The 23,807-nt window shown below is 34.8% G+C and overlaps 1 protein-coding gene across 1 annotated transcript in view; it reads right to left on the minus strand.

Moving 5' to 3' along the window:
* Positions 1-23,807, minus strand: part of RICTOR (RPTOR independent companion of MTOR complex 2) — a 136,982-nt gene that overhangs the window by 58,665 nt on the left and 54,510 nt on the right. The window contains exons 4-10 of the mRNA XM_036759003.1: positions 18,018-18,082; positions 17,528-17,659; positions 16,550-16,613; positions 8,759-8,885; positions 4,552-4,721; positions 2,488-2,555; positions 763-830 (exon numbers count right to left, since the gene is read on the minus strand). Of these exons, the coding sequence (XP_036614898.1) occupies positions 763-830; positions 2,488-2,555; positions 4,552-4,721; positions 8,759-8,885; positions 16,550-16,613; positions 17,528-17,659; positions 18,018-18,082 (694 nt within the window). The remainder of the gene's footprint in view (positions 1-762; positions 831-2,487; positions 2,556-4,551; positions 4,722-8,758; positions 8,886-16,549; positions 16,614-17,527; positions 17,660-18,017; positions 18,083-23,807) is intronic.

Consider the following 23,807-nt stretch of genomic DNA (forward strand, 5'->3'; position numbering starts at 1 on the left):
ATGTTTTTTGGTATTCATCACACATATCATTTTTTATAGCATAGTAATATTATATTACATTATCTATTGACACAATCTGCTTAGCCATTTCCTAATTAACAGGCATATACTTTGTTTCCAATTCTTAGCTATCACAGAAAGTGCTGGGGACTTTTTTCTTATCAATGGCTTCCTAGGTGCATAAGGAAGGTAACAGTCTCTGGTTCAAAGGGCATAGACATTTTAGTCACGTTATTTGCAAAATTCGAAACTGCTTTCGAAAATGGTTACACCATTTCACAGCTCCACCAACAATGTATTAAGTACGCCTATCTTTCCAAAACCCTTCCAACAATGTTGTCATTTTTGCACATTTGTAGCATGTGAAGTGAAACCTTAGAATTGTTTTGATTTACATTTCTCTTATTATTAGTCATGTGGAGCATTTTTTTAATGTGGTTTTGAATACTTTGCATTGCTGTTGGGGAATGACTATTTGTTATATATATTGTTTATACATCTCTCATCAACCTCTTATCAAAGATTTTTTCCCCCATTCAATCACTTCCCTTCTTATCCTAGATGCCACTTTCAATGTTATCTAGAACCTGAACAAGAAAATTAAGCTCAGCACCTCTTTTAAAGGGATAAGGAAATGAAGTCTTTACAAGTACAGAATAACTTTATGAGCACACTGGACAGTTTTTGGAAGGGAGTCATGTGCAACAAGAAGACTCTAAAATATGGTAAGTCAAATTCATGAGGGAGAGTGAAGGAACTTACCTGCCCATGATCGGAATGTTGCTACTATTCCCATTTTACTAGCTAGGAACCGTGCTTCTCGATCCTCTCTATTAAGAAACAGAATATGTAGGAATCAAAGTGGTGAAAATGATAGTTTAAAGCTTTCGAGTACTACCCAGAGAAATATATTCAGAGGTATCCAGACGTGATTTCACTGGTCTCCTCTGCAGGTTCATCTTCCATGTTGTACTCCCTATATGAACAGTACTCAGACTCTGTTCTGGGCTCTCCCCTCTTTTTTCTAGGTCATCTTATCAGCTCCCATTGATTTAGCTATCATCTGTATGCAAACTGTCATCTGATGCCAAAACTTAAAAGTCCAGCCCTCATATCTCTCTCTTGAGACTCATTCCTGCAACACCAACTGCCTGGATATTTCACAGGCATTTCAAACTCAACATATACAAACTCACCTCTTCCTCTTCAGTTCCCTACACCTGTTGACGGCACCACCATTCTCCTGGTCACCCAGGTTCTCTACTTAAGGATTACACTCAACTCTTTCTTCTCCTTCAACCCTCATATCTAATCAGTTGCCAAGCTACTTTTTTACTTTTTTAACATCTCTTGCATCCATCCCTTTTTCTCTCTTCACACAATCATCCTTTTCCTCAACTCTTATCATTCCTCACCTAGAATTCATAGCTTCCTAATAAGTATTTCTGCATACAGTCTCTCCCCACTCAAATCTATCCTCATACTGAAATACCCTTTGACCTCACCTCTACCACTTGAACCTGACAGCTCCATTCCAATCTCAATTTGAGTAATGCATGCTTCAAACAAAAGGTATTCTCCCAGTTATCAGTAAATTTTCACCCTATCACTGCTTACTGTGCATATATTCTGCATTTATCTGTGAACATATTGCATCCCCCTAGTAATATGTAAGTGCCCTGGTGGTGATGATTTTTTCACTTTTGTATTTCTATCCCATGCACCTGCTTAAAAAGAAACTCATTATGAGAAAACTAACTCACTCTCATCCTTAAAGAGCTGCCCAGGGTACTGGGAGGTTAAGGGACTTGTTGAGGTCACACAAGTCACTGGGTGATTGTTACTTTCTATAGGAGGCCTTCCTTGGTCCCTGGCACCTTTCCCACAAGGTGACCTCATATCTGCTTTGTATTGTTTTTGTACATCCCCTACATATGTGCATACTCCCCTTGATAGAATGTAAGGACAGGAGCTGTTTCACTTTTGTCTTTATAGTCCCATAGTAGGTACATAATAAATACCTGATGATTAAGGAAAGTATTTGAACCCAAGTCTTCCTGATTTGGAACAAGCATTTACCCTGTTAAAGCAATCTCCATTTCTTTCCCAACCCTGGTGTTTCTTTTTCTTTTACTCTCAATCCTTTCATTTTTAGAATAAGTTATAAAAATCAAATATTGTAAGATTATTCCCATTCTACCCCACACATTCATCAATAAAAAATACGAAAGTAAGATTTACAATTCCTGAAGCTTCAATGCTCTTAGAGATCTAACATTTGAATGAAATCTTAATAATAAGCCCATGTTACATTTTTATTGAAAACAAACATTTCAGTTAAACAAAGAATACACACAAAGTCATTACCTCCCATTTGATTTTCAGTAGCATTCAGGAGACTGCTGACAATATGAACTTTGAAAATTAAAGAAGGAAGTAAGTAGCATACTGTGAATCTTCTATTAATAGGGAACATCTGGCACTTACTTGAGCTGTCCTTCTGCTGTGTCTGGATTATGTCTGTAGTGAAAATCTGTATATGGTGCTAAGATTCTCTAAAAATAAAGAATAGCGCTTGTTACGACCATATTATCTTTATAATAAGTAAAGTGAATTTATTTTCACTTCCTGCTAATTTTATTCCAAGAGAATTTGTTTAAGAATTTAAGCTAACTTGCGTAATGAAATAAGTAAAAACCACTGGTAAACAAAGGGTAATCCTGGGTGGGGCGAAGTTTACTTTCATTTTTAAAAAATGTTTTAAAATAGGACTTTTTTCATTTAAGTGAGAACAGAAAGTACAGGTAGCAAAATTCAAGACAGGCTGAACAAAGGGAGAAGTCTATATAAAATGAATGTATATGTCAATCAAGTTTGTGTCTATCAAGATTCAAAACAGCTTCTATACTGTGAAAAAAAAAAAAAGATCAGTGTTTTAGAGAAAAGGCTGAATTTGCCAGTAACAGATTTATTAGGATCACAAGACTATTGATTTAGAGATAGAAGAGACAGTCAGAGTCATCTAGTCCAATAATTTCACTTTGCAGATGAGAAAACTGAGGCCCAGCTAAGTCACTCAATCAAGGTCATATAGGTAAATAAAAACAGCAGAGCCAGATTTTGAACCCAGGTGTTCTCATTCAGACAATAGCACTTTTTCCACTTAGCACACTGTTCACATGTAAGGAAAGAGGTGAATTTTTGTAAAAGGTGAGGATCATCTCCATCTTAGGATAAATGATCCTGGCTTCAGCAGTGATGAGAAATGAAAGTTCCCTATCTATTCATTTTTATTTCCATGTTTTCCCCACTTCAGGAGGGGGTGAATTTACTACTTGTTTCCCGATGACCATTCTTCTCTGCTTCTTTTAAAAGGTCTCATTAAGCCTCCTCCCCCCAAGAAAAAGCATAAGCAAATATGTCCAAAGGTAAAGGTCTACTGTGAACTTTAGAGCATTAGTAATACATTACTGTGTGCAAATAACTAAACAGTTTACTAACTCCCCAATTTAAGAATTAATATCTTGTTCCAAATAAGATGAAAAAATTCACTAGTAAAACATCACTGATTCTAGTTTACACCCTTAAGATTCCTTTAAACAATGAATGTAGAATTTGCTCTTAAGAAGAATGCTGTATATCCAGCAGAGTAGTAGGTTGGGAGTCAAGTGGGTATTGGGTTCAAATACTGGCTCTGCTACTTCCTACAGTGGGCAAGTCACTAACCTCCCTGGGTCTCGCTTTCTCTGTTTATAAAATGAAGGAGTGGGACTGTAGGACCTACAAGGTCCTTTCCAGATCTAAATCTATGGTCTTATAATCCTATTAATTCATGAGATAAGTTAACTTCAGTTTCATAAACTCAAAGCTCAAAATACCCAAAGATATCCAGCATCCATACCAAATTAACAAACTTAATATAACTATAATATCAGACTAATCCAAGAATATTCTCATATATAAAGCCCTTCATTGAGGCCAGGGATCACCAATGGCTATTTGAAAATTTATCAACATTGCTGTTTTATCACTTTAATCACCCTTAACTAAGCTCTTACTCACCCTTTGATTGTGCCCCTAACTTAAAGTAATAAATCTAGGAAACAGTAAATGATAAAAATGTGTATACATACAAATAACCATGAACTTATCTCTTCTTAGAATTTTGAGTAAGTTCTCCACACAATTAACCTCACTGTTTCAGATGAATTGGGAGAAAGCCTAGCTGAATTAATAAAAATATGAATTATGGATAATAAAAAATATACTGCTTTAGCTGCTAACAAAGGATTTCACAATGAAGGTCTTCTTAGTTTGCCTTCCTCAATTTATAAATAGGATTAGTTAGTCCTCTCTTCATAGAAGGACCAATAATAACCTTGAGATCAACACAAGCTGAATAATCATAAATCCCTAATTAGTGAAGATAAAATGAATGAGCTTTAACTGTACAATAAATCTTACTGAGTGTGTTAAATTGATATTATGCTGTGAGAATTTTCAAATTAAGAACTTAAATGTATAAAACTGAAAAAAGAAAAAAATGTCTACCTCTAATTCTACATCTGCTCGCACATATTGCCGAGTCTTTGGATGATTTAGAAGGTGCAAAACTGTAGTAATAAGGGCCTCATTTATTCGGCTTAATTGGCAATCAATCACATTTTTTAGGATGGTACTTAGTCCACCTCGGAGAGCCACCACCTCTGGATTCTGAAGTGCTAAAGGAAAAGAAATCAAACTTGTAAGTAAAAGAATAAATCATACTAGGAAAAATTTCTCTGGTATATAAATAATAAAAAGGTAATAATTATACTTATACCGAGTATGTAACAAGATGGGTGATTTAAAAACAAAGACCTTTTTGTTCAGTGATGCTAAAGTGGATTGCAGATAAATTTAAAGATTATATGAAATATTCAAATTATAATTTGAATATTCAACAATAAGATTAATATTCATGTGAGACAGCAAAATATACTTTCAGACAAAAATGGCATTATTTTCCTTCAATACGTGATCTAAAATTTAATAAATCATTACATATGAGGTGTGACTATAAAGTAATGCTAATGATTTAACATACCAGAGACGTTACAAATCAAAGAGTTTTGTCTCCTTCAAAGTAATTACCTTGGAAGGCTATACATTTATTCCAATGCGGCAGGCCACTGCTCAAAGCATTTTTAACTCCTCTTTTGGAAATGCCTTCAGAGCCTTCATCACATTCTTTTGAATATTTTCAATGGTGACAAATTTTCATCCTTTTAGGGTGGATGTGATTTTTGAAAACAGCCAAGAGTCACTTGAAGCCACGTCTGGTAAATAAGGTGGGTGGATTAATACTATTTGGGGCTCAAAATCTTTTTTCATAGAAAACTCACTGTAAGTCAGAATATAGTCATAGTGATGCAGCCACACTGGGCCACAATTCACTCTTTAAACATTACAAAGAATTTTTGAAAAGTTTCAACATTTCTATATGAAACTTTTAACGACTGATATTGTGGAATAAATTCTACATGAACAATGCCTTATAATACCTGTCTCAAGAACTTTCCAATATGTAGTTCTGTTTGTGCTAGGCCACATTATAACAACCCTTTCATTTTCCTGTCAAATTCCATAGGATGAACACACTTGTGGATAGAAGGAGTAAAAAGTCTTCAAGGAAAGAAGGCTTAATCAAATATACCTTATGTACATCTATACTTGCACAGAAGGTAGAAAGCTTTTAGAATAATGGGCAGCCACTTAATTCCTATTCTGAGAGGTTCATAAAGGCAGGAGAAAAATAGGAAAAAGTAATATCCATCCTATTTTAAATTTCAGTTCAAGCTAGACAAGCATGGTATTTAGGATGCATAGTTTTGGGAAAATTTCTCAAAAAAGGAGAAAATTTAGTTGCCTCTAGCTCTAAAAACTTATGTTAAGTGACCAAGCCTCAGCAAGGGTTAGTCACTGTTATGGTAATTAGGGTGGGACTTTTTTACTGTTTTCTCTTTTGGAATGCTAAAGCCATCAAGTGCCTTTAATGAGTCTTGCCTTTGTTTGAATGGGGCAGGTAAAGTGGGACCCTTTTATCTTTTGTTTTGGAGTGCTTCTCAGCACTGAGGTAATCAAGTACCTTTGATGGATCTTGCTTTTCAAATGTAATGGCAAACAAAATGGGACTTTGCTGTTCTTTGTTTGAGTGCTTCTCAGCACTTAGGTAATCAAGTATTCCAGGGCCCTGAGACAAGCATATAAGATGAGGTTGGCATTTTGTTTTGGGGACACACTTGTTGGAAGTGTTGGTGATGAGACTCTGGGTAGCCATAGAAGCAACCCCCCTCCTCCACTTGGAAAAACCCCCATGTTGGTGCTCCTCTCTCTAATAACTATGTATTTATTGCTATGGATAGACTGGTATGTGTTATTTGCTCTGTTTATATAATTTCTGCTTGTATTCTCTCTGAAGTTCAGGGTGCTGGCTTTTCCCCCTTAACTAAGTGAATGGTATATGTAAGTTTAATTAAAGTAGGATTATTTTATTTTCCTGGGAGATATCCCTGGGACTCTGTGACTCCACCAAGGAATGTAAATGAGATTATCCCACTAGTATGATAACCTGACTGAATCTTTTGATTAGCCAGGACCTTTGTTCCTCTTCCCCCCTACTCTGTACCCCCATATCCTATATAAGCCAAGCCATCACCCCAACACACTTGCCATTGATTTGTGGTACCGTACCCCAATGGCCACCGGCTAATAAATTCTCCACTTAAAACTTATACTCTGTGGTGTGTCTCGCTCCCTTCTGGTACAACAATAGGATCACAGATCTAGGGCTGGAAGGGACCACTGAGTCTGCCCCACCCCTTCTTTTTATAGTTAAGTGAGACCCAGCAAGGTTTGAATTTAAGTCATCTGACTCCTAAACCAATGCTCTTTCTACTGTCCCTTACAGCCTCCTGAGGCATACTTCAGAAGAGAAAGCATATAAGTAAATATTAAATAATACCATTTATATTTTATTTTGCAGCTTTCAAAGGGACTTCACATACCTTACCTCATTTTATCCTCACAAGAAGTATGTGATGAAGGCAGGATGGTATCATCTGCCTTTTTTATTGAGGAAATCTAGACTGAGAAGTTCTAATTTGCCCCAGGTGATACAGCTAAGTTTACTAAAAGTAAACAGGACTAAAACCTAGATATCTTAGTCTTCTGCCTGAGGTGACATTACCTTTTTAAAAAAAGTGTTCAATGACAAATAAGTTGATCACCAAACTTTCCTTACACTGATTAGGAGAGGTGGTACATCATTTCCGTCTTTATTGAAATATTACAACTGAGTCACAAGTGATTTGCTACCAAAAAAGGAGGTACCCAAAAAATGTCATGCTGAGACTTATAGGAGCTTACTTGTCAGTGAAATAACTATAAATAAATGGGGCAAATGATTTTGGAAATAAGCCTAAAAGCATGTAGTCATCCATTTGTGAAACTGAATAGAATGAATATATTCATTTTATGTATGACTCTGTGATTTAGCATCACAGGACTCAACTTCTAACATGGAAAGGTTATACTAATGGAAAAAATATGTAGCAATGCAAAAAACTAAACTCGTCATTTATGGCTACAATATGTTGACGGTCTTGGGTCTCAGGAAAATTGGTGGTTTCCACAGTAGATTTTGATGCTTTGTTTCTGTGTCATATCAGGAAGATATCTGATCAGCTGTTATTAATTTCCTCTGAAAAGAGTTATTTTGTTTAGCTTTCCTTAAAATATAAAATCTGTTAAATCTCGCAGAGTTTGTTATTTTCCAAACTGAATGGCACAATCTTCGCAAAAATTCTCCTTATATCGTGACATAAGTGTAAATCTCTTTCTTCAATGAAATTTAAATCTTCACCCATAATTCTCACAGTTTAATCCTCAGTATGAATGAGCCTTTTCTTGTGCTTTTTAAAGATTTTCATTTAATTCTGTGGGTTAACTGATGACCAAGTCAGGCATTATTATTGATATCTTCAATATCTTCTTTGAATATTTTGGGTGAGTCAGTAACTCTTGATCTTTATCTTATTTTATTCCAGTTAGCTTTTAAAAAATATTAAATGCCTTATAGTTTTAACCTCATACAAAATTTTACATAATTAATTATGTAATTATTAATTACTTTGCTCCAAATAATAAGCACTCATTTTTATGTTGACCTTCACTACCAGGAAGCTCAAGACCGATGGATTTTTGAAATGCTACTACTTCAAGATCAAACATAAGTCCCTGCCATGATAATTATTTTTTTGCTTCCACTAGTAATACCATAAGCCATCTTCATTACTTTATAGTCACTCTTCATAAGGCAACGCAAAGCACTAGCAATTTTTTGTTTCTTTAAATCTTACTTTTGTAAGGAGTATTATCTTCTGTTTCCTGCTTTATCAATTTCTGGGTATATTAAGCATAATTAGTTTATTCTTTAAACTTGGTGGCCAATTGACTGTTCATTATCAGACTGCAAGTCAATAGAATTTATTCAATACTGAAATTAGAAAGAGTCTGGATATATGTACTGGTACCGTATTTCAGGAAGAATAACTGATCTATTGAAGAATGACTATTCCATTTCATCTATCGCAGGCTCTTACCATTCTTTTATGTATATTACTGCAATGACTAAAGAGTTTAATTTCTTAAATGACTGAGAAATATGAAACACTTTAAAAACCATTACATTTTTATTCTGTTTGTAGATAATTCTTACCTAGTTCACAGATAATGGCAATACAAGCCCGAACCATTCTATCTCTTTCCTGAAGGCCATCATTTCCAACCGCTATCAATGAGTTGGCAACAGAGCTGGGAAACAGGGAAGCATTCACAGTGATCATCTGTGAAGAGGATGGAGGAAAAGGGAGTCAGAAAAGGGAGTTAATTCCTTCATTATTAATATATTTTAAGATTTAAATAATAACATGTTCAATTCCTAGTACAATACTTCAAAGGTACATGTTAAGAATATGCTTATGTCCTGATCTGTCTCAAACACAGACTTTAAAAAAGGATAAAAATGGTAACCAGTGAATTTTAACCATATATAACTGAACATAACTGTCTTGATTCTTTATTTCAAATATCATCTCTTTATATCAAAAAGAATTTCTTGAGTACCTATTATATGCCTAGCACTACATTAGGCTTAGATAAAGTGTTTGTTTATATAAATACTATTCATGTACGTGCTACAGTAAGATACTTTTTCCATGGTTAAACATTTAAGGGTAACTATAACAATATACTGAGGAATATTGTTATATAAGCAGAATGTTCCCTTAACACAGGCTCATAGGGCTTACAGCTAAGGTTTCCTTACAGAAGATTTAATCTAATCCCCTCATTTTTTAATAGATGAAGAAACCAAAGTTGGGATGGGTAAAGTAACTTACTCAAGATTATACAAATGAGGCAATTTTGTTGGCTTCTCTTTCTCCTCTTAACCTCCTAAAAGCTTCTCGCATTGTTAACTGGTCTCTTTCAACAGATTCAACTACCAGGCAGAATACAGCATAATTTTTTTTTCCTAACCACATTTACTACCTGCTGGACATTTCTTCCTAGACAGCACTTTAAATACAACAGGAATAAATATGTAATTCCTGTCACCCCCAACCCAAACCCCGATTCCCTCTTGGCTTCTCTATTTTTTGTTAATGGGACAACCATCCCCAATATTATCCAAGCTCGAAATCTTTCTTTGACATCCTCCTCCTTCCCTGATTGGACTCACATTGAATCAAGTCCTGAGGTCTATTGATTCTAACGCCATACTACCTTTTAAAACCATGCCTTACTATGTTTCTACTGCCAAGACCTTAACTCAAGCCTTTTTTTAAAAATCTCTTTTCTGGACTATTTCAGTAGTCTTTAAACTGGATACCTGATAAAGTTTGTTCCCATGCAATCTATTCTACAAACTGCCAGAATATTTTCTTAAAATAGATCTCCAACTAAAAACCAACATAAAACCAGAGCTGATGTAACCTGGTTATATTAGTGTGCAGCAGCTCAAAAAACTTCCGTGCTTCTCTTTCTGCTGTACATCAATCCTTTTATCCTTCATGACTTTCTATTTCACTCTCTATTTTTATTCTAATCTCTGTAAGATTCCTACCCCATTCCCTTCCTCTTCCACATCATAGAGTCTTGCTAAATACTTTACTGAAAAAAAAACCAAGGCCATCTCTTGAGTTCCCTTTTCTCCCCAACTCTACATTCCACATCACCAAATAACATCATTCTCTAATCTCTCTTACATGTACTCCAGTCTCAGTGGAAGAAGTGCCAATTATTCTTGAAAATGATGAATTTTCTAATTGTATCCTGAATTGCATATTCTCCTGGTTCCTCCAAAAGCTTGTGCCTTCAGTCAATCTCTCACTCCCTAATTTCAAATTCTCTTTATTCTATTTTCCAATACTTAGAAACATGGCCACATTTCTTCTATCCTTAAAAAACCTGACTTGATTCTACCATTTCTGAAAGGTACTCTTCTATATCTCTTTCCTTTCACAAATTCCCAGAGAAAGTTATCTACACTTTCTTTCTAAACTATCGACATTTTCTTATCTCCCACTCTTCAATAACTTGAAGTCTGGCTTATAACCTTATCAATCAATTGCTCTTTTCAAGGTTAGCAATAATCTATTAATTACCAACTCCAAGGACTTTATTCCAGTCCTTATCCTTTTTGACCTCTCTGCAACATGTAAGTAACCGAATCAAACGGCCTTTTCTCAATCCTCACCTTTCTTGACTTCTCTGCTGGTTTTGATATTGTCCTGTCCTTAATACTCGTCCTTAATACTCACTTTCTCTCTAGATTCTTGAGACAGCTCTTTCCTGGTTCTCTTACCTACCTCACTGTCACATCTTAACCTCCTTAGTTGGATCTTCACCTAGGTCACACTCACTAACTGAGGTGTAGGGGAAGCAGTGAAACACAGTAACGTAAAAACTGAATTTGGAGCCAGAGGACTTTGGTTCAAATTTCAGCTTCACAGCTTACTGTGGAATGTTGGGTAAATCAATTAACTTCTTTGGGCCTTAGTTTCCTCTTCTGTGAAATTAGGGAGTTGGACAAGAGGACATTTTGGTCCTAAATCTACGGCCCTACATTTACTCAGAACTCTCTTGCTCCTCCTTGGAAGTTTATTTCATCTATCTATACCACTCCATATAGATCTGTTACAAAAAAATTTAACAACTTCCATTCTCTCTCTTTTTAAAAGGTGTTTAGTACCTGGCTCAGGCTTCTACTCTTCCCCTACTACCCAAATGCTGGTGACTTTATATGATGTCCCCTCAAACACCATGGCCTCCCAATTCATCAATATCCTCGACTCCTCTGAACTGTATTATTCCACATCAGCAACCTGACTGTTGACTGCTGGTTTCTTCCCTGCTCCCTATTAACATGCCTATGATCTTTACAAAAAAAGCTTTGCCAGACCCTTCCATTTTTTCTCAAACTATTTTTTCAAACTGACTCTTCTCTTTCACTACCTCTCTTCCTTTGAGCTTTATATCTACCACCCAATCAGAATCCTGGTAGCTGCTGTCCATAGACCCCAAGACCCTTCTCTTTCCTCACTGAGTTTGGTACCTGTCTTATAATTTTTCTCTGCTTTCCAACTCCTGCTTTCACACCAGAAGAATCCAACATACATACTGATTCTCTCTCAAATACACTAACCACTCAGTTCCCAAACCTACTCACCATGACCTCCTCCATCCCATCTCAGCCTTAGACACAAAGATAGCCATATTCCTTGAACTTGCCATCACCCACAAATATGCCATTCCATGTTCAGGAATTCTGAAATCTTCTTTTGGACCGTAATAGATTGAATTTTCACCTCTCTCTCTGCCTTTCATCTACAACATGACCTCTGATCTCTTAACCCCTCAATTCTCTCCCGGACCATCTCCCCTGCACTAGCCATTCTCCTCTCTTCTCCCCATCTTGACTCCTTGGTGAACTAATTCAACTCTACATTGTCCTCTCCCTTGAATTCCTAGCCCTCTTAACATATTGTCAATTACACCTAGGAAAGTCTTAGCTTTGGATCACTTCCACCATATGTCATCTCTCTGCGATATACATGCAGTTGAACAAAGGTGGAGAAAGTCTGACTGGGTCCACTATAAATTTATATTACATAACCTCAAACAGGTCCTCACTGCTGCCTGGCAATCCCTACTATACCTTCCTTATCAACTCACTAACCCACTCTCAACAACAGCTTTTCTAAATCTTTTCATCTCTTCTCAAAGTTCTTATGGCTCCCACTCTCTGCACTTTCCAAGCTGAGAACTTTGCTTCATATTTTACAGGGGAAAAAATGAGGCTATTCACCATGAATTCCCTCTTCTTCTCTCTTCCTCATCTATCACTCAGGTGCCTTCTGTCACTTTCTCTCTCAACCCATTTCACATGATGAAATGGCCTTATACCTTCTCAAGACTAATCTTAATCCCTCTACTTGTTCAAGTGATCCCATTCCATCCTGTCTCAACAGATTACTCAGTCATCCCCATTCTCACTTACTTTCAATCTCTCCCTCCCTACTGGCTCATCTCCTACTGCTTATGAATATGCCCACATCTCCCCTATTTTGAAATAACCCTTCCTTGACCCATCCTTGCTAACTATCATTCTATATCTCTTCTGTCCTCTGTAGCTAAACAACTCAAAAAGGTGAGCTATAATAGGTGCTTCCACTTTTCTCACCTGTGTCACTCTCTTCTTACCCCCTTACCATATGGCTTCTGACCTAATCATTTCAATGAAACTGCTCTCTCCAAAGTTATTAATCCCTTAGATGCCAAATCCAAAGACCTTTTCACAAGGCTCATTCTCCTTAACCTCTTTGCAGTGTTTGACACTGACGATCATTCTCTCCTCTCTATGATTTCAGGATACCACTCTCTCCTGGTTTTCCTCATACTTATTTGACCACTTCTATGTCTCTCTGCTGCATCCTTCTCCAGATCATACCCTCTAACCATAAGTGTCTCTCACAGTTTTGTTCTGGGCCTTCTCTTCTCCCACTATACTACTTCATTTGGTGATCTCATCAGCTTCCAAGGATTTAAATACCATCTCAATTCTGACGGTTTTCAAATCTACTTTCCCTGCTCCAATCTCTGCTGACCTCTACTCTTGAATTTCCAGGGGCCTGACATCTCAAACTAGATGTAGACATTATAAACTGAATGTGTCCAAAACACAACTCATTATCTTTCCCCCTAAACCCTTTTTCATGACTACCTTCCTTTTTACGGTAGGGGACAACACAATCCTCCCCCCAGTTCCTCAGGCTCACCATCTAGGAGTTATCCTGGACTCCTCACCATTTCTCACTCCCCATAGCCAAACCTGTCAATTTTAGCTTTGAAACATTTCTCAAATACCACTACCATCACCACTCCTCTCAACTCTGACACTGCCATTATTGCAACAGCCTACTTGTGGGTCTGCCTGCCTCAAGTCTCTCCCCACTCCAATCCATTCTTCATTCAGCCATTAAAGTGATTTTTAATAAAACACAAGTCTGATCACATCCTCTACTCAGTGAACTACAGTGACTCCCTATTGCCTCCAGGAACAAATATAAAATGTTCTGCTTGGCATTCAAAGCCCTTCGTGACCTAGCCCCCTCCTACTTCTGATAATTCCCCAATATCTACTCTTTGATCCAGTGGCACTGGCCTTTTGGCTGCTGCATGAATAACAAACTCCATCTCTTGGCTCTGGGCATTTTTTTGGAGGCTGGCCCCATGACTTAAATGCTCTCCCTCCTCAGCTCCAACTATTTACTTCTTTGGTTTCTTTTAAGTTCCAGCTAAAATCTGACCTTCTATAGGAAGCCATTCCTCTTAATCCCGGTGCCTTTACTGTTATTTCTTATTTATCCTACATATAGTTTGCTTTATATATATGTTTGTTGGCATGTTGTTCACCTTCCCTTGCTCTCCCCCCTCATTAGATTGTAAGCTCCTTGAGAGGAAGGGCTCTTTTGCCTCTTGCCCAGAGCTTAGCACAGTATCTGGCACTTAGTATGCACTTAATAAATATTTATTGAGTGACTAAGCACTACTTCTAGAAAGAACTGTGCTCTCTTTCCTCAGGCTTCTAACCACACAGAGCCACTCTGCTAAAACACTCCTACAAAAGTTACCTAAGACCTCTTAAAGGCTAAATCATATGACTCTCAGTCTTCATCTTTCTTCAACCCCAGCAGCTTTTGACACAGTTGATTTCCTCTGCTTCCAGATACACTCTCCTCCCCAGGCTTCAGTGGCACTGTACTCTTATCATATCTGTCTGAAAACTCAGTCTCCTTTGATGTTCCTTCAAGGCTCTCTTTGAACCCTTTCACTTCTCTCTACATTTTCTCCCTTAATGATCTCATCTGTGTCAATATAGTTGGTCATCAAATTTGGCCGTCAACTCTAGCCTATAGTAATCAACTGCTTGCAAAACATGACTACCTGTTCTCTAGATTTTTCACTCTTGGTATGGCCTCACTTTCCTCTCTCCATAATCCTGAACCTATTGTTGGTCAATTCAAATGTACCTGCCCTTTACCCTTGCATCTTTGCTCCCTGTCCAACTGTTCTTCCTGCTCTAACAATTCTCAACCTTAACTTACCCCTACCATCTGCTTTCTCTGCTCTTACTTGTGTGAACAAACGGACCTCAAACTTAACAAGTCCAAAAGGGAACTCATTTCCCCCCCAAAAATCAACCCCTTCCCCCCAAAAACTTTCTCTTAGTGTCAAGGACACCACAATCTTCCTAATTACCCGTGGCTATAACCTTACAATCATCCTTAACTCTTCCTTGTCTCTTAACAACAACATCCTGTCAGTTGTTCTACTGCTACGTGTTTCACACCTCTCTCCAGGTCCTGTTATATCCTTGTAATCGGTCCCTCCACTTTCAGTCTCACCCCTGTTCAATGCATTCTAAACAGAGCTGCCAAAATAACCTGCCTTAGGCACAGATCTGATCATGTTTCTCCTTAGTTAAAAAATTTTTAATGATTCCCTATTACCTCTTGGCTCTAATTCACTTCTCCAGCATGACAGATACAATTTTTATGCTATCATAAAAATAGAATTATTTGGTCAGTATGGAAAGAAGTAGAGGGGAAAAGTGGTACAGAACTATGATCCCATCAATGTAGGAAAGTGCCAGTGTGAAAACTCCTCCTGTCAAATTCTAGTACCAGAGAAAACAAAAGAGTTAGAACTAAAATGCACCAACACTAATGCACCTTGGTGGAGTTGTGAACTGACCCAATCATTCTGGAGAACAATTTGGAACTATGCCCAAAGGGCTATAAAAATGTGCATAACCTTTGACTTAAGAATACCTCTTCAAGAGCTGTATCCCAAAGAGATCAAAAAAGAGGAAAAGAACCTATTTGTACAAAAATATTTATAGCGGTTTTTTGTAGCTGCAAAGAAATCAAAACAGGGGATAACCTTCAATGGGGTATAGCTGAACAAGCTGTGGTATATAATTGTAATGGAATGTTATTCTGCTATAAGAAATGACAAGCAGGATGATTTCAGAAAAACCTGGAAAGACTTATATGAATTGATACAGAGTGAAGTGAGAAGAACGAGGAGAATACCGTACACACTAACAGAAATATTTTATAATGAACAACTGTGAATGAGTTAGCTATTCTCAGCAAGACAATGATCTAAGGCATTCCCGAAAGACTCATGATGAAAAATGCTATCTGCCTCCAAACAAGAATTGGTAGAGCATTAATACAGACTGAAGCATACTATTTTTCACTTTCTTTTGTTTTCTTTTTCTGTTTGAGTTTTCTTCCACAACATGACTAATGTGGAAATGTTTTACATGACTGAACACATATAGTATGTATCAGACTGCCTACCATGTTGGGGAGGGGGGAGGAAAGAGAGAGATGGATAGAATTTGGAACTCAAAATGAAACACACACACACACACACACACACCCCAAATGATAAAAATTGTTTTTACACATGACTAGGGAAAAAATAAAACATTATTTTTAAAAATTATATATCAAAAAAAAGAAGAGGGCATGATATGAATTTAGATTAAAAGATAAATTTCTGATTGAGACTTATGATTTCACTGATGTTTTGGTAACAGAAATTATATAAAACATGTATTTATCATTAAAAATGCACTATAGAATTAATAAGCATTTAAATAAGGAAGCAGTGATTATAAAAAGCCTTCCTATCTTCATCAAAAATGTATAGGAATAATTATCTCCCCTCTACTCTCTCTATATCTTATATAAGAAATGTGAGATATGAGACATTTTCATATTTGTCTACCTCAAAAGAATGTGTGCACCTTGAGGGTACGGACTGTTTTTGCCCTTCTATGTATCCCCAAAGCTTACCACAGTGCCTGGAACAAAGTAAATGCTCAATAAATATTTTATGATGGAAACAAAATGCAACAATACAGTTGGCATACCTTTCTGACTAATCGAAGTGCTTGCGTCCTCTCTACCTCGTTGCTCTGTTGTATGTCAATGCACCTATGCAAGATATTAATTAATAAGTAAAATTCTGATTAGATAGCATTTTCTTTTCATGTGCAAGCTAGTTTTACAATGAGATAGCCAATCATTATAAAACACAATGTCAATATGGTATTTACTAAAAAGAAAAGGTATTTTTTTTGTTACTGAGCTTTTACATATCCAAGGAATATTTTCAAAATGTTTAAATGGTTAATATTTACACCTCTAGTGAAAAATACTTATATTGAAATATCTATTTTCTTCTGAAAAAAATCAGAAAGAGACAAACATCACTGCATGTAATTCACAGAACCACTGAATCACATACATGTCAACAAAAACAGCTGTAGAGTGAAATCAGGTATGTGTTAACAAAAACTTTCCTAATCTGGCCCAATTTCATGATCATTGAATGCTCTCTCTCAAATATTCTGAAGAACAAAAAAAAATCACTTCATTTCCCTTAAGTAGTTTGCTTTTGAATATTAATGCAGACCAAGTTTAAAAGGAGTGTATAAATTCTGGCCATTACAAATGTCCTATGTGATGCAAACAGCAGAGTTTTAATTTACTATAACTACCTTGATATAATTTGAAAAATCTTACTCAAAAAAATTATCTGCTCAACCCAATTTCACCTTAACTATTTTTACACATCGTAAAGCTTTTGAGAAAAAAAACGGCTAAGACTTGTAAAGTAAATTTAAATATTCTAAAAGAAAACTATATACATTAACGTTCTTACATGACAATCTATAAGTATATTTGTTGTGGGTGAACATGTACTTATAGCTTTCTATTATTCCAAATGAGCAATTCATAGATTATAGTTCCTCTAAAAATATATACCAAATTTTCAAAGTTTCTTTATGTACAATTTCTACTGTTAAAGAGAATATAAGCAAAAGAGGCAACCGTAGAAAAATTACCTGGCTATTAAATAATCCACTTTCAACTTTAGCACCTTCTGCAGAATACTTGAGTCTCGGATGAGATACCGAAGGGCTCGTAATCCTGCTGCTCGTACTTCTTTTGCTTCATTCAATAAAGCTAATCGTAAACTGATGAAAACAAAAAAAAGCATTGTTGTCTATGTTTAGAATACATAAAATACCCTAATTAATACTTTGAATTAACTTTCATTTCTAATAATCAAGAAAAGAAATTTTCAAATTTCAAAACCACAAACTTGTTTCAAATATTAGACTAAATGCTTGACTTTTATATGTAAACATAAAATATCACTGAATGTTATATATTATCATAATGTATAAAATAAAATTATTTAATTTTTACAACTATTTTTAATGAATTAAGTATCTCAAGATATGTTAAGTATTACCACACTATCAGTACTTTAAAAATGCATAGATTTTGAAATATCTAGTTATAATTCAGGAAAGATGACAAGGTACTTACCATATTATGATATGCTCATAATTAAAACCTAGCTTTTCTTCACTGTGGCCAATATTACAAAGAAGCTGTCAAGAAAAAAAATCCCTTAAATAGCAGGTCACATTCATACAGCATTTTAATCTTTATACTATACTTTTCTTGAAACAACCCAGTAGGACAGATAGTATAAATATTACACCCCTTTTCAAAGATGATTAAGTTGAGGCTAGGGGAATTTATATCACTTTGTAAGAGACACTGAGCTATCTGTAAGAAAGGTCTTTGAACCAGGTCTTCTAACTACACTTCTATTGCTCTTTCAACTCTCTATGCAAAAACACACACCCAGACAGACACGAACACACAAATTAAAAATAAGTTTTATCTACATTCAGGATAAATAAATAAAATATAGTAAAATTCATTTGGCTTAAATTTAAATACACCAAAACTTTTAGATTCTAACTTGTTTCTAGTTTTAATAGTATAGAGAACCAACACATTTTAGTGTAACTAACATTTTTCCTTCATAAAATTTTGAGAAATTATTGACCTTACAAATGAACCCTTATGTTCCCATAACTAAAAACTCCCATTACTCCAAAAAAATTTGAGTTTTAATTTAACCTAAATTTCGCAGAGTTCAATTAAATAAGAATTTTTAAAGTACCTACTACGTGTGAGGCACTAAGAATAAAAAGACAAAATACAAAACATCTCTGCCCTGAAAGAACTTACATTCTTTTAACAATGATTATCTTATGTAAGCACAGAAGTTTCTCGAATTGCTACTAGTGCCTTAATGCGATAGACTTAGAATGGGAAATTCATTCATTCAATGAATATTTATTAAATATACTCAATACTGTGTCATAATGCTATAACCTGAGTAACTGACTTATTTCCTTATGAGTTCATAAATAGTTTCAATACTGGATAATCCAACAACAGGCACAACTACAACCTATAACAAAATAAGAAAATGTTTTAATGTATTTATGTCATTAGTAAAGCTATGAGGGATCACAAGTTTGCTCTCATTTGTGAAAGATCTGAAGACCTATAATTTAGGGGCAAAATAAAAGGAGATGGGGCACTGAGTTCAGAGTAGAAAGGCTCTGGTCCTTCATGACAGTGAAGAATCAAATGTAATCTTATGAAGTATAGTATAGTTTATTCTAAGCAGATAAACAGATAAGGTGCATTTAAATGGCTGAAGAAATCAGAACCACAATCTAATTTTATGGTTTGCAGAATTTTTCTTGAATTTTCTTTGAATTTTCAGAATTTATCTTTCCAGATAAAGCCCACTTGGTGAAAAAGAAAAGTCTTTCTTGACAAATAAAATTTAGTTGAGCTGACAGTTATGACAACACATATTGCTCAGCATCAGAAAAGAGTTCCTGAAATGGTATCAAATTTTCATCATGGGGAAACTTTTAGAAATTATGTTATAATTATTCTCTAACTTTTTAAGTTTAGATGTTTCGCAATGCCAATTTATCCCATATTTTTTATTAGACACTACCTAATCTTTTATGAATGTGTGAATGAATCATAATCCAGTCAGTAACACAGAATTCTTAAACTTCATGATGAATAAATGAAATTAGAGATCAAGAGTGATTATGTTTTATATTGGAGTGGCAACATCTGTCAGCAAAACTTAGTGGCTAGATTCTAGAAACGAAGGAGTGAAGTACACTCAGCGGAGTACAGCGGTTTAAAATTTTTTCTCCTACCTTTTCCTCTTCTTTACACCTAGTCTCCTCTTTGGGGACATTTTTCTTCCCACAAAAGAACAAAAATGGTAGCAATATTTTTATCTGGAGGACCACAGTGTAGCTACACAGGATTAACAGTAATGAGTGAGTTAAATAACTACAATTTTTCCAGAACTTTTGTGAAATGTGAAAGGCACTGGTTAACTGGAAATTATATTACTAGTTTCAAAAAATAAGAACATAACAAAGCACAAGAAACATTAAATAAATTCAGTTGAATTTTAATCTTAAGCAATTCAGAGGACAAGTAAGAATCTTATAATACCTCAGGGTCATAACTATATTCAATTTTTCTTGTATGGTACCATGTTAAAAAAAATTCTGCTTTTATACACTTTTATTATTATTAACACTCAATAAACTACAGGTTAGTGTAAATTTGCTATCTCATAAACCTAAACATGAAAAGAGGGTAAGGAGTTGTCTACACCAACTGAAGTGCTTCTGAAATGCTTCTCCATTTCCCTCCCCCTTCACAGGAATAAAAATGTTAGGTTTTTAAAAACTATTTTAGTACTACATAGATATTGATAATAAGCAATATTTGAATCTTTTATAATGCTTAAGAAAATAAACAAAATCGAGAAATGAAATGCAAAAAGTCTATGCATCTCTAGACCCCCATATGCCACTCAAACAGCTGACACATGATTTTTTTATCCTTAAACTTGCGAACTCAATAGGAAACTAGTGGATTTGGAAATATACTTTCAAAACTAATTACAGAAATTCACAAAAAAAAATCATCTACAATACCTTCAATGACTATGTTTTAACAATAACAGAATTATTAATTAAAAATGTTTTTGACACTGAAGTAAAACTGAACTTAGATGCTGTTTTTTAATGAAGGGATCATATCCTGTGCTTTATTATATCACCTTCCACTACTACAACTATAATAGGGGAAGATGAACAGCAAAGATTCCTCCAGAAGATAGACTGCATATTCCTTGAGAGAAGCATAAAGATTGTTGCACATGACCAGCAACCTTGAGGGAAGACGCTTTTCTGGAGTGAGGCATACAAATGTATTGGAATACAATGTTTTCCCTATGTCATAAAATCATTTTAAATCTCTTAAAATATCTTTCAAATCTATTCAAATGTTGTTTTACATAAGGGATACTAACCTTTTTTTTTATAAGGTACTGAATCTAAAGCTGTAGCGTGCTGAAATTGTTCAATATGAGCTGATAAGAAAATCAATGCATATACATTAAACAGTTACACCTAGCTCTAGTTTAAAATGGAAACAGCTAAGAAAAGGCAATTTTCTCCAAGAAAAAAAAAAGTAAAACTTTAGATGCAAAAATGCAAAAAAAATTTCTCTGAACGAAGAGACTCCAATTCATGGAGTTTTATATATTTAAGGTAAGAAAAATAATGTCCTTTTCCCTTTTATTTCGTCTGCCTGGCATAAAGAAAGCCTTCCTGTCATTAACAGAAATTAAGCATATAAAAGGACCATCTCTCACTAGAGAAAGCTTTAAAACTGTCAATAGTGAAGCAAAATTACACGGGGGGGGGGGGGGGGGGGGGGTGGCGCGGCGGGCAAGTTGAAATAAAATTTTCTGAATTAAATTCCTAAAAATTAAGTTAGTAAATAGTACTAAATTCTATGTTTTTTTAATTTAAAAGCTTGTTCTACATAAGAAAGATCTACTCTGCTGTTTACATTTGCTGCATTTGTGAAAGTGTTAGGTACAGAAAATTTATGGTTGTAATACGTATTTCAATATACAGGTTGCCTACTGCCACCTGGTGGTAATGTACTACAATCTTAGGAAAAGTTTCTAAGTGGAAAACACTCCATATCTAAAGAAAAAACAAACAAACCAAATGTTCTATTCTATTATTCAAGTACAACAGTACAAAGTACAACTTTGGTACTTGTTTATTATTTATAGCAGTTAATTAATATTATCAGGTGTTTGCTTTTAGCATTTGTCACAGACCAGGTTGAAATTACAAACAAATCACCTAAGCTGCCAGGAAAACTAAAACTTGCTATGCACAAATATGAAGAGAAAAAAATATACAAGCCTGAGGCAGAAGTATGACTTTTAGTTCAAAGGAATATTTTTCATTTAGTTTGTGGAGTAGAGGGCTCATTTAAAAAAATTATATTGAGCTCTGATTCTTAAGCTTACTGAGTTAGCTATACCCCACTATTTTATTCATCATACCCTAATTAAGTATCACACAGTCTCCTCAAAACATACTATTAATCATTCACATTTCATCTCAATGAAATAGACAAAATTTATCTATTTAAATTTGAACCTTTTAAAAAAGTAACTAAAAGGAGGCTAGATCAATATTTAATAACTTTAAATGGCAAACACTGATTTTAACTACAAACCATGTGGTTATAAATCTGAGAGAATATTTTATCTTAAATTAATATGCTACACAATCTTTTTATTGCTATATATAAGAAATTAAGATAAGAGTTTCAAAATAGGTTCATAGTTTTTACTATTACATTTATTTATATATATAATATATATTATATATATTTATTATTATATTTATACTAAGGAAAGATTTTGTTTCAGGTAATCAGCAGAATAGAACTGATTTGTTTTATTTATAATGGATAGTCAATCTGTATTAATCTGTTCCTTAAATAAAATGGCTAAAAAGAAACATTTACATAGAACTTGGATTTCATGATTTGTAAAGATTATTTTTCTGACATTAAATTTATTATTGCTAACAGTTTCCAGGTAATAAGAATTAACTTGTAATACTTAAGATTTGTCAAACAAATTTTTTAAACACATAAGCGTAACTCTTTAAAACTGTGGTTTGTAGGATCAGTAGCATCTAATTTTATGTTAATTTTCCTTTACAGTATGAGTTTTTTAATAGAAAAATTATTTCAAAGTAAGACTCTTCTGGACACTTTCAATATAAAAAATGAAATGCTTGAAAGACTTCAAAGAAAAATGTTAACAAATGAAAAGTTTCTAAGAATTAAAAAATTGTTTAATATTATATAGAATTTAAGACACTTTAATAGAATACGAGAGACTGCAACAGCTACTTTATCTACCAAAATGATGTCAGGAGACAGGCATGGGTGAGACACTCACATGGTTACAGGATCACATCATTAGATCCTTCTGCCTGTACCTTAAAAGAAACCTTAATTGTTAAGATATAATTCACTGTATTTTAACTGTAAGGATCAAGTATGTTAACTCCATTTACTAAATTTATACACAGTACTAAAGCAAGGGGATCATATTTAAAAAGTGGAGATTTTCTCCACTTGTCATTCCTATTACTTGTTTATATCAACATGTGAAAAAAATTTACCTAAAACATAAATCTTAGTTTTAGAATTATTTTTAAAATATAGAAATTCTCTACATAAAGTTGCTGTTAAAAGAATGACATTTCTGTAATAGCATACTTATTTATCACCAAATGTTATCTTGTCAGAGGTCTTCCAATAAACATCTTTCAGTTAATCAACCCAAAAACCAACTTAGCTCTTCATTCTTGATACCCAATTTAAATCTGTTTCTCAAGTGAGTTGCTAAATATCAGAGATATTTAAGTATTTTAAACAGTTCATTTATAAAGGGCATAGTATAAACTGTGGCAGCTTTATTCTCAACAAATATGTACCAAGCCAATTGCTTCACCTGGTTCTTTCTAAAATACAAGGCAAAAAAAAGAGAACTGAGGAAAAAAAACTCTGAAGTTAAAAACAAATTTAATCTGACTTCTAAGAGTACAAAATCCTTCGAACTCTTTAATTGTACAGTGGGGGTAGAAGGAGGGTGGTGGTGGTGAGGAAAACAAGAACATTTGGCTTGTGAAATGTCAAGCTCTAGCTAAATGTTTCTCCCTCTTTCCACATGTTGCACTAGAATCCTCTTGCTCTGGGGAGATTGACTGTAGATTCCAAGTTCTGGTCTTTAAACACAAAAACATGCACGTACACACGCACACAAAAATGTCCAAACTCACTTGGGAAATGTCTACTTAGGGTCTCAAATAAAAGTGAGCT

The sequence above is a fragment of the Trichosurus vulpecula genome, chromosome 1 (assembly GCF_011100635.1).
Source record: "Trichosurus vulpecula isolate mTriVul1 chromosome 1, mTriVul1.pri, whole genome shotgun sequence".
In the NCBI taxonomy this organism is placed as follows: domain Eukaryota; kingdom Metazoa; phylum Chordata; class Mammalia; order Diprotodontia; family Phalangeridae; genus Trichosurus; species Trichosurus vulpecula.